This window comes from Festucalex cinctus, chromosome 15 (genome assembly GCF_051991245.1).
Source record: "Festucalex cinctus isolate MCC-2025b chromosome 15, RoL_Fcin_1.0, whole genome shotgun sequence".
Taxonomy (NCBI): domain Eukaryota; kingdom Metazoa; phylum Chordata; class Actinopteri; order Syngnathiformes; family Syngnathidae; genus Festucalex; species Festucalex cinctus.
In genome coordinates, this window is record NC_135425.1 from 7,297,227 (window position 1) to 7,309,691 (window position 12,465).

Sequence of the window (12,465 nt, forward strand, 5' to 3'; positions counted from 1 at the left end):
GTTAATAATAATAATAATAATAATAAGAAGAAGAACAACAACAACAATAATAATAATAATAATAATGTTTCTCCATCCTGTCAATCAATATGCGTAACGACGTCGTGCGTGCGCACTCGGAGTGTTTGTAGCTATGTAGCGAGCTCTTCGTGTAGTGAGCTTCGGATTCCGCCATTCGTCGTTGTCGCTCCACCGAGCGAACCGCTGAGAGCCGCAAGAGGACATCCGGATGAAGCGAGACTGATGAAGATGATGATGAAGATGAGCTCGGACGTTGGCGACATTTGAGAGGCGTTTCCTTCAGACGAGCAGGAGAGCTGGTAGGATGGTCTTCCGCATGCGCAGTTTTTTAAACGTGACAAACATAAGTTTGGCTTCCACTTTTCGAGAACATCATAGAATCCACCTTTAAATAATCCAAAATTCAAACCTAGCAAATTGCAAATATACCACTCTGTTTTACTGATAAATTTGGAAACCTGACTAATGTTCGCCCCTCAATTCACTGCCTTTGACAAGTATACTTGTCAATTGTATTTTTTAGAGCGGTGCTAAATGGGGGCGAATCTGATTATGCTCCACTGTAAATATCAAACTTGGAAACGACTTTACTGATGCCCAACCGCCGGTAGATGACATCATTGCCCCATTTTATACAAAATAAACACAGTTTCAGAGTCCATGGGAGAAATGGCTGTATTTTGGCAAACCTACTTTTTTCTACTGTCAATTATAAAAGAACGGGACGGGGCAAAAAGTAGGGAGTCTATTCTGTTATTTGGTAGATTCGGTTTATATATAATTATTGAATGTAATATCACGTGAGTATTGGAAATTAAAAAAAAATCTATAATGACTGGCAGTGAATGAGTTAATGTCAGCCATGTCTCTATTTGATTGCCTTGTATTACATAAAAAATATATAGTTCTAGCTTTTTAAATGGTTCTGGATGTCATTATATTGTCATGTTATGGCAGAAAACATCCAACCATTACAGTTAGGCATTTATTGGGTTCATTCAGGATCAGGGCAATGTACAGTCACCTGTCATACAAGTAAACTGACTTGGGAAATGGCTTAGACATGACATACCAGACAAGATAATCCATTAAATACAACAAGGCAACATTATTTTCTGGAACAGCTGCACAGACGATCCTGTGTGGAGGTCCTGATTAGGAGCTCTTCTTCTCCTCAAACATGATGTTGGCTGTTGCTTTCTTGGCTGTGGGCGCACACACACACACACACACACACACACACACACACACACATACACACACACACACACACACACACACACACACTCACAAGATTACTTACACAGGACAATGAAAACACACACAGTAGATCCCTCACTCATTTTTGATTTGAGGACAGTGCTAACAGTGTACTTTATTCCTTGTTGAAATAAATCACGTCCCTACTAATAGCAACATGAAAGATGAGCAGTATTAATCATTGTAAAATGATCAAGAATAATAAAAGTATTAACTCAGCAACACATGGATTACACAAAAACTGCATATATAAAATGCCTATTGTCACCTGGCTGCGATTGCCGTGGATGCCCTGTAAGATTAGTTACAAACATTTTCTAGGGAAGTCACAGTGTGGATGTTGGTTCTCTTGATTGTCTGCCCCACCCAATCAAGTAAGAAAGTCAACCACAAAGTCAATCCTTTGTTGTCTGCCTAATTCTGAAAATGTTCTTCATTTTGTCACTTGTTGTTTCTCACTAAATCACCCCCATGCAGTTTTCTTAGTCCTCCTCCAACATGAAAACACTTTCAACGGTTCGAGATGACTTCCATTATCAATTATACAATATGTATGGAACATAGAGAGGATTGAAATGATCACTGCGAGAATAATACTAAACAATCATAGACTGGAGTGACAGAAAGTCTGAATGAAGGATGCATAAATGTAGACATACTGTAGTTCTTGGCCGGCTATTTACAAGGTAAATCCGATGAGTAACAATTAGAAAGCCGAAGCGCTCTACTTAATCTCAAAGGATATAATGTTGCTTTTTAAGGCGGTATCGGCTGTATATGGACGTCTGCAAAATGGCTGCAAGTTGCAACCACCTCTAATGTTTTAATTGGTGTTAAATTCCAAACAATACAAGAACAGGAAACATTTCGTTTTGGGTAATATATGTATAAGGAATGCTAGCAATGTTGCTAGCTTAGCGTGGCATACTGAGCTTGGGGTGAAACACGAGTGGGGAGAGAAAGTTTGCTGTCAGCTTTCAAGACCACGTTCACAAACTATGAAACACTGACGTTATGTTTGCTTTGCATTTTTATGTTGAGTGCCTTGTAAATTATTGTGCCGAATACAGTGGTGCCTCGAGGCATGAATGACCCAACTTATGAGTCTTTAATAATAATAATACTACTACTACTAATAATAATAATAATGATGATGATGATGATGATAATAGTAATAATAATAATAGTAATAATAATAAAGAACAACTAGACTAAGTGCAATTTCTGGAGAAATTGCGTGGGAATGCTGAAAGCTGAACGCTAATAGCTGAATGCTAAGTTGTGAATGCATGTGGAATGCTTATGAGGTAAATTAAGAGATAAATTATGAAATGATGACCTCCTGATTACTGGACACTTTACCAACTGTGCCACCAAGCATTATCAGACAGCAGGTTATGATGGTAAGTTATATGTACGGAAGTGGGCGTGGAAAGTAATACTTAGAAAAAGTTCAATGACTGTCCCATGGAAATGAATGGGGAAAAGTTGATATTTAACGTTAAATTGTGAGAATACTGTAAGTAATGTGGAATCAGACGATAAATACCCCGGGAGGCATGACTTTTTTTAAGCAAGTTGAAATTTGAACAGTATAAATCGGAAGTATTATGTGGGAGTTGTTACACGGCATTCCCTTACCACACTAACAACTAGACTACGTGCAATTTCTGGAGAAATTGCGTAGGAATGCTGAAAGCTAATAGCTGAATGCTAAGATTTGAATGCATGTGGAATGCTTATGTGGTAAATTGAGAGATAAATTAGGAAATGATGACCTCCTGATTACTGGACACTTTACCAACTGTGCCACCAAGCATTATCCGACAGCTGGTTATGATGGTAAGTTATATGTACGGAAGTGGGCATGGAAAGTGATACTTAGAAAAAGTTCCATGTCTGTCCCATTGAAAATGAATGGCGAAAAGTTGATATCAGAATTTTATTCTGCCAAAAATCAGCCTCTAAAAATCTATGAGTCAGCAGGCCCCCATTGGTTATCTACTCACCCTCATCTTTGAACTTGTCAGCAGCTTCTGATGCCTTATCCTTTATGTTCTTAACCGCATCATCAATCTTGGATTCATTCTTGAGGAAAAAGGGGCGGATGATGCGATTGTAAATCTGGACCGAGCCGTTGGAAGGAGTTGGAGCCATGCACCAGACCAGGAAGGCACACTGGTAAGAACACAAGTACTGTCTCATAAAAGTGCTACATGAAGCTACACTCCACTTTCTAACATTAGCTGACATATTTCAACAGTTTTTTTTAATGACCAATAAATGTATCAATAATCCACCACCTGAGCCAAGAGATATTTATAATCACTTTTTACTGTTTAAATCGCTAAAGTGTCGTTGCAAACCAACAAAATATGTGTGACCAGCCTTGGTGGAGGTCTGCACCGTCCCAACTGACATGCCTCACTTCTTATTGGCCCTTGTTTATTCTAATCTTGACCACATTCTTCCATCAAGCTCAGTGACAACTTGACATCATAAAAACAAGACAATTACCTTTCCGATATAGTAAAATGGGAACCAGGACAGGAAGATGTCTGCAAAGAATTCGGCCACACTGAAGAGCCCATACACCACCCAGTAAGTCAGCCATTTTGTATCATCTTCTTTGGTGGCACTTTCGATGGCCTTGATGCTGCAGAGAAGAGATACAAACGTCACAACTTTACACGTTATTATATAACTTGGTCGTTAGCATTCATTAGAGTCCAACACTCAATAGAAATTGTAATAGTTTATTTTATTGAAAGGTCAAGTCCTCTTAATTCTTATAGTTTAAATCTTCGAAAAGCATTTGACTCACTTAATCCTAATTTTCTCCAGTCTAAATTTGATCAATTGTCCGAGTCTACTTCTACTCGGTTTAACATATCTCACTAACTGATCTCAGTCTTTACTTTCAAAGATCTTATCACAGGCATCCCACAGGGTTCCATCCTGGATCCTATTCTGTTTTAGAAATGATTTGTGTGTCAAAGGCTGCGAGACCATTCAGAGGTCGCTGCTCACTTTAAAAAGGTCATGGTAAATGTTTCAAACTGTGAAGCTGAGCAACTCTCATTTATTATTTTATTTTATTTTATAACCTTATAACTAACTTGCCATGTTTTTTGCCAAAGCAAGAACCTGACGTTTTGATCTCTGGACAGAAAAATCCAAATTGTAAATGAATATCAATACTTGGCCACCTCCCTCCCTCCCTCCCTCCCTCAACTCACTCAACTCACTCAACTCACTCAACTCACTCCATCCATCCATCCATCCTCTTGACCGCTTAATCCTCACAAGGGTCGCGGGGGGTGCTGGAGCCTATCTCAGCTGGCTCGGGGCAGTAGGCGGGGGACACCCTGGACCGGCTGCCAACCAATCGCAGCTTCTCTTACTCACTCCTCAAATTTTAGGCATGTTCGAAATCAGATGTTGACAGGAGCTGCACAAATGTATGTTTCCCTTATATATCTCATATTAATTACTGCCCACCCACCCGGGCCTCTGCAAATTCTACTACTCTAAACCCAGTGATATTTTTTTATACAAACAAGGTCTTAAAAGTCTGGATTAAAAACAAAAACTAGATCATCATTGCGCAATCCTCAACAGACTATTAAACCTTGGGGTGAACTCTATTTCTAAGGACTGTTGACTTGTATATAAAATCTGTCACAGATTACAGTTCTGCTTCCACGCTTTCGCCTTTACCATTTATACAATTTAGATCAGCTTTGATGATGGTTACTAGAGGTGATAGTGAAATTCCTCATAAAGGAACTTCATTTGGTCAGTATAGGTAAGAATGAGGTGTAATCCCACAAAACGTACGCGAGAAACGAATCTCATGCAGCCCATTAAAACAAAATGTAAAGAAATGGCCAACTGACAACCAAATTTGTCCAAATTAATAAACCTGAAATGTTTTTAGTCATGTGTAGTCTGCTGTTTTTGTTTGTGTGAGTATTTTAATTGTGGGAATGCTGAAGCATTCCCACATATGTTATTGTGATTTTTCTTCTCCACACTCTTTTGCCACCTAACAACTCCCACATAATACTTCCAATTTATATTGTTCAAATTTTAACTAGCTTCAAACATTCACACCTCCCAGAGTATATATATCGTGTGACTCCACATTACTTACAGTATTTGCACAATTTCACACATTTAATATCAACTTTTCCCCATTCATTTTCAATGGGACAGTCATTGAACTTTTTCTAAGTATCACTTTCCACGCCCACTTCCACATCACAAATTATCATCATTACCAGGTGTCTGATACTGCTCAATGGCATAGTCGGGAAGTCGGGAAAGTGCATTGTCCAGTAACCAGGAGGTTATAATTTTCATAATTTTTCTCTCAATTTGCTTTCAGCATTCCCACACAATTTCTCCAGAAATTGCACTTAGTCTAGTTGCATTTTGCTTTTCTGTTAATTTATTGTTGCTGTTTTATATCAGTCATGTTTCCTTGTGGAATGGGGGCTACCAATGAAATTTTTTCTTTTGGCTATTACATTTTATTATTATACATTGTACAAAGAAAAATAATGCAATACTAAACTGAAAAGTTGACAGTCTTAACTGTCTGTAGCGTTTCACTGTATGTACAGTATATAACATCCTGGTTGTTTTTTTTATATTATTAAATTTACTATGTATATTTTTTTAAACTTTGTAATTTGTATGTAGACATAATTTGGACCTGTACTGCAGCTGTCAGTATGTTAGATGTTTGTATATGATTATATGCACGTAAGGTGGTAAAATGTGGTTTTCGGCTCAAACAGGATATTACGTTGTGTTACCCAGTCGTCCTACTTGCAACATGACATACACCAACTATGGCCTGGTAACAGCTGCAAACTCAGCTGCTGATTGGCCCCTGTTATTAAATGGATACTTCCTGTCTATGTGACCATGAGACAGCGATCAGCACAAAGCTTCTGTCTCTGAAATCATGAGTTGTGTGGCTACACGGACATTGAATTATTCAACATTCAACTGATTTCATAGCGGTTGTGAAATTGTGGAAATAAATTCTTTTATCAGCAGTGTTTGGATTCTCAATATATTTCATGGTTCGTTCTTGGCTCATGTGCAACCCTCTTCCACATTTTATGGAAATTGGTTTGAAAATTTGGTGTCATTTAATGTAATAAAGTGCGATATAAACTTGAGTTGAGTAATATATGATTTGACCCTAGTAACGATAAATGGTACAGAGAATGGATGGGATGGCCCCCAACAAATGCACACAAACTGTACATAATCCAATAGGCTTGGTACAATTGTAAATATTTACAGGGGATTGCCCTTTTTAGGATGATTCTTCAACTGTCAATAATCCATATCTGAGGGTGGTGTCAGATGTTCACAGTCACACCCACACAAGTACAAACATACACGGAGCTGGTGAGAGACTCTGAGGTTTACTTAAATCAGCAATACCGGATGTTTTGTGTGTAATCGCTCCTGAGTGAAACCCACAGAGAAATTCATTGCACGACATATTTAAAGGGAAAGTCAACCATAAATATTTAAAGGTCCCCTCATATGAAATGTTCACTTTTTTGGGGGGGGGGGGGGTTGACATAAGTATGCCTTACCATAGCCTGACTAATTCCCCAAAGTTGTGAAATAAACGACCCATGTTTACCTTTCCTATGGGCGTTTGTATCACATTAGCTCAAACAGCACTCTCAAATGGGCTGTTTCAGCAAGTCGGTTTTACACGTCACTAACCCCACCTTTTTCGTTTTTTCACGTCAGTAGCTCAGCGCGAACTCCACCCTCACAATTTTCAACCACTCCCCCCCGCCGGAGCAAACAAACAGCAGCAGCAGGAGGACAGCATTGGTCCACGATTTCACGGCCCCGTATCCCCGGACCGTAGGGTCATGGATGGCCCACACAAACGCCGTTGGAAAGCCAAGGTCAAGCTAGTTCCGGGGATGGGTTCATTTTCCCCGTCGGACTTATGGTTCGACCGGTACGGGGTTGTCAATCCCAGTAGCTGTACCCGGAAAAAGTGCATCGTGAGGAGGATTAGCAGCCCTGACAGTTTGCGGCAAACATTTAACTGACGACTGCTTCAGGAATTTGGGACAATACAAATGTGGATTCGCAGAACATCTTTCACTTATCCCGGGATCGATACCAACTATTGAAACTAATGAGCCAATATTACTTCAGGTGCAGACGTGAAGACTGTTTATAAACAGGAGCACACAGAAAAGATGAGACTTGGCCACGCCCAACTCATTTTGTAGTCAAAAACACACGGAGGTCTGGCGAGCCTTGACCACGCCCACCAAAATCCGCTCGTTTTATGCTAGGCTAACAGTAGACCTTCCTCGTGGAGACTGCAACTCTATAACAAGGTACAAGTTCGTGAACATTTCTTTTGATACAGTATTAGGACGTCCAGAGGATGATTGGTGTAATTGCTGCAAAACCCATAACAGGGGATCTTTAATACATGTGACCTCACTAGTCTACACACGACATTCTGATTAATATTACATTTGTGGGATATGAGTTACGAAGCAAAATCCATCCATTTTTATCCATCTCAGCCATTTCGCCACTTGCTGTCAACTGAAGATCACATCACAGTTGCTCAGGGCTCAGGTAACAACCAATCACAGCTAAGCTTCAGAAAACAGGTGAGCTGTGATTGGTTGTTGCCTGAGCCTTGAGCAACTTTGACGTCATCTTCAGTCGACAGAAAGTGGCAAAATGGCCGCCTTATGATATTAATAAAAACTGGTGGATTTTGCTGCTTAACTCATATTCTACTCACGCAATATTAACCAAAATACTGTATTTAAACTAGTAGGGCTGCATAGAACATATTGTCAAAAATTTGGGGGGTTGACTTCCCTTGTAAGTACTAGGGCTGAATGACTTTGAAAAATAACGCATGACACAAAGGTTAACTTTAAGTTATTGACAACAAACAAGTTGGGTGGTCAAAATTTTTGAGTTTAAGGTTTTAGCCAAAAAAAAACTCCTTAAAATCTTCATTTTCATTTCCCAGCAGCTCAAAAGTTACAAATGTAGTCCAAGTGTATGCAATTAAATGATTCATGAGTAGAAAATGTGCCACATTAGCTAGTATTGGTGTGTGTGGGATTGCAGACAATCACGCAAGTTGATTATTTGAAAACAACAAGAGTACATTTGTGCCACATGACTGGAAATCAAGGCCAACTGGGGCAAATTTTTACACAGCGGCTGCTTTGAATTTTTTTGTCTGAGCTTGTAAGTTGTGTCTTTTTTTTAAACTCATGACAACCCTTCCCAGTAATGAGTTTATCATGATATCAATGTAGATAAATAAGTTGATAACCCAGGAGAAGCGCTAACTATGTGTACTGTGAGAAAATGTAATTTAAAACACCAAAAAAAAAAAACAACATTAATACTAGGGATGTCCTGATATCACATTTTGATTCTGAGTCCGGGTAACCTGATTTTGTGAATCTGCCAATACAGGCTTAATCTAATACCTTGGCAATTAAGAAGAAGAAGAAGAGAAAAAAAAAAAAAAGCCGTCTGAGCTGTCTTTTTTTAATTTTTTTTTAATTTTATTATTCAATGAGAGGTACCTCAAGAAAAAACGTGTCATATGGCTGTCATTTGATGAGCATGCCTTCTAATAGATGGACACGTGTTGTTTTTTTTTGTCAGTCACCCTGTAATTCTCGATAACATAGGCTCCATTTTTGGTCAATGTCTGACGACATAGGCTCTGTCCAACCAGTCTTAAAAGTTGCAGCTTGACTAAGTGACAAGCATTTTTGTGCATGCCCAGCATTCATCTGGACATGGACTTTAAACTGTTTACCGGAAATATAAAACGAGACTGTGAATATCTTTGTACCTCTGGATTATTTTGCCGAAGAAGAAAAAAATATATACAATCTTGATACCGAATGACTCAATATTAGTGATAGACCGATATGTTTTTTTTCAAGGCCGATACCGATACAGATTATTTGTAGTCAAGTAGGCCGATAACCGATATTTCAAGCCGATATTCATTTGCATTAGCATGGGGGGGTTCTTTTCAAACTATATATAATTTCTCACTGAGTAACAAATTCATGCGAATGTAGCTCATTTGGGGTTTTTGTTAGGGTTCGTAAAAACGTTTCAAAAAGATTTCCGCGGTGAAAAATGGTGTGAATATGTTCCAAATGTGTTTACGACAAATAATAACTGACTGCGAACATCTTACAAATCCTGACGAAAACCCCAAATTCGCTACGTTCGCAAGTATTCCCTGCTCAGTGAGCTTTATCGGCCTTCAGATTCCAAAAATGGCCGATGCCGATATTCGTCAAAATGCCAAATATCGCACCGATAATCGTCCCGGCCGATTATCGGTCTATCCCTACTCAATATTACGTGATCTGCTCTGGACCACTATATTTAACAACTTAAAAACTCTTTGACTGCCAAACGTCCATCCATCCATCCATTTTCTTGACCGCTTATTCCTCACAAGGGTCGCGGGACAGCCAAACGTTATCCAAAAAAGCCCAACGGTGCCAGCCGATTTAGAGCATTTTCACTCATCTTTCAACGCAACAGAATATTGTGCGGTATGTCGACATAAATATGTTGAATACCATATGAAAGGTTGGATTCCATTCTTTCATGAGAAAAAAAAAGTATGTTTCTACCTTATTCAGTTATTTAGTAATCACCATTTTAAATTAGGTCATTTGAGTGGCATAAGCGAAACTCCAAAAATATTAAAAGAAAAACAAGCTTTTTTGTGAAAAGATACATTTTTTTGCACAACAGTGACTTTGACGCTAATATTTTTTGTTTAGTGACAAGGCAGCGCAGCACAACACGTTGCGCTGCCCATTGAGAGAAAAAAAAAAAAGAAACGTAATAAACGTAAATTAACATTTTTGGCATCATTCATTAGGATTGTAGAATATGTCATTAAATGTTTTTTAAGTTAATAGTAATGTAATGGTAATACTATTTTAATATAGCTTGGTCCATATAAGTCATGAATCTCAAAAACTCGACGACTGAAAAAAAATGTTTTCAATACAGTGTTCCCTCGTTTTCCGCTGGGGTTAGGTTCCAAAATATACCCGCAATAAATGAAATCCGCGAAGTAGTTTGCTTTATGTTTTACAACTCTTATAAATGTTTTAAGGCTCTAAAATCCCCGACCGCACAATTTATACACTTTTCTCATTGAGGCATTTTCATGTTCTCACATTTCTCTCTTGTTCAAACCTTCATAAATTTTATAAAATGGGTATATTACTGTAAAAAAAATATGCAAAATTGCACTTAAAAAAAAATCCGCGAGACCGCGAAAAGTGAACCGCGTTATAGCGAGGGAAGACTGTAATCAATACACTGATGACAGACTGACAGCACAATAGTTTTCATTTTTCTTTTCCTTGTGCAAATACGCCCACGCTTGTTGATCCTCCAAAACGTGTCTCACGTCAACACAAGATTATCTTAAAACTAGGAGGACTCTTAGAACACTTTTTGGAGTTCCCCCCCTTTCTCAACCCACCACACCGAAGAATCATCTTTTCTCTATCTGATTTTAACCGGTGTCCTCATCTGGTGTGCAAGTACGGTAATACTAGCTAGCGTCGACATTTAAATTAGGGGTTTGCATAAGCTAGCATATACTTTACAATTGTAACTCAGAAAACGATGCTCCCAATTTGCATTTTATATACTGTATGCAGTAGGCTGCATATGGTCCTGTTATTCCTGCACCCAAAGCAGGGACCTTTTCCAAGTTAAAATGAAATCACTTTTCAATGACAGTTGAAACTTTAGTGAAATCCCCCCACTAAAGTTGTAACATTTGGAATTCAACCATGTAACATTTCAGTATGTTTTGTTTAACATCTGACCTTGTTGTGCATTTTTGTGATGCCACTTAAAGAAGCATACCATTGATGGCGAGTTAAAAAGAAATGTGATGTTGCACACATTACCAGAAATTAAACTTAATGCGAAAAGGCTGTATTTTTTAATGCAAGTGTTGGCTTCATTTAATTCTTTAAAGTTCTTTTCAAGAATTTCAAGCGATCATAGTAATGTTGGATTATCAAAAACATGCAAAATGTTGACTGAAATATTGCACATCAGTTTGACTGCCAGCTTCTTACTTGTCAAACCCACCTAGAATGCAATTGCGCAATTTGTGAAGTTGTTTTTGTTTTTTGTGGATTATGCCATAATAGTGCATTTAAAATTAGTAATTACTAAATTGCAGGGGGGGGGGGGAGTGACTGGTAACTAACTGATACATTTGTTAGGTATAGACAGAATATTTGATTTCAGTCCAAACATAAAAATAAATAGGTTATACAGTAGTGATGTTAACTTTAGAACAGAGGTTATTATTAAGTGCGTGCGTGCGTGCGAACGCTAGAGTGCGCGCGGGTGGGTGTGGCCCCCCTCCTCGATATTGCAGTTTGACTTACGATATGTAGGCTGGATAAAGAAAGCCGATGAGGTTACACAGCAAGGAGGCTCCATAACCAATGACCAAGTACACTGCGATGACGCCGACGACAGCTGGAACAAAATGGCACAGCTGTTTTTAACACATATAACCTTCAACATTTGATCCAGATTATGATTCAAATGTCTTTATTAATTAAAAATAACACATTAAAAAAATATGGTGTCATTCTCCGATGGCCTCTACACTAAACGCAAAAAGAGCTCCGACTGCAACCGCGCTGACTCGCCAATGCAGTCTTTTTCCATCCGTGCCAACACTCACCGAGAGCGATATACGTCCTGCTAACCCCGGTCTTTGCTTCGACTTTAGCTAAGGTATCAGTCAAGAGATTCTTCTCATGCAGGAACTTCTCAAATCTTTCTTTGAGGGCCTGTGCCATGGTTGCGCTCCCTTCCGAACGAGGATGAATTAGGAAGTTGTTGTATGGGGAAACTGCGACACTCCTGAAACCGAACACTCCCGTTAGTTACAAGGCATCAAGGTGGATAGGACATTAACAAGCACTTCCGGTGAGTATCTTCATAGTAAAAGCTCACATTTTGTTGCAGCTGATGTCCAATAAAGCTTTGATAACGCACACTGTTGATACATGGAAATTATTATTATTATTATTATTATTATTATTATTATGTGTT

The 12,465-nt window shown here is 38.7% G+C and overlaps 1 protein-coding gene across 1 annotated transcript; it reads right to left on the bottom strand.

Moving 5' to 3' along the window:
• Window positions 1-992: 992 nt before the first annotated feature.
• reep5 (receptor accessory protein 5) lies at window positions 993-12,312 on the bottom strand. Its single transcript, XM_077497126.1, has 5 exons — window positions 12,092-12,312; window positions 11,787-11,880; window positions 3,799-3,937; window positions 3,291-3,459; window positions 993-1,226 (listed from the first exon to the last, which is right to left on the bottom strand). Exons 1-5 carry the CDS (start codon window positions 12,207-12,209, stop codon window positions 1,177-1,179), a joined length of 570 nt encoding a protein of 189 aa, XP_077353252.1. The 5' UTR covers window positions 12,210-12,312; the 3' UTR covers window positions 993-1,176.
• Between the last annotated feature and the right edge of the window lie 153 nt (window positions 12,313-12,465).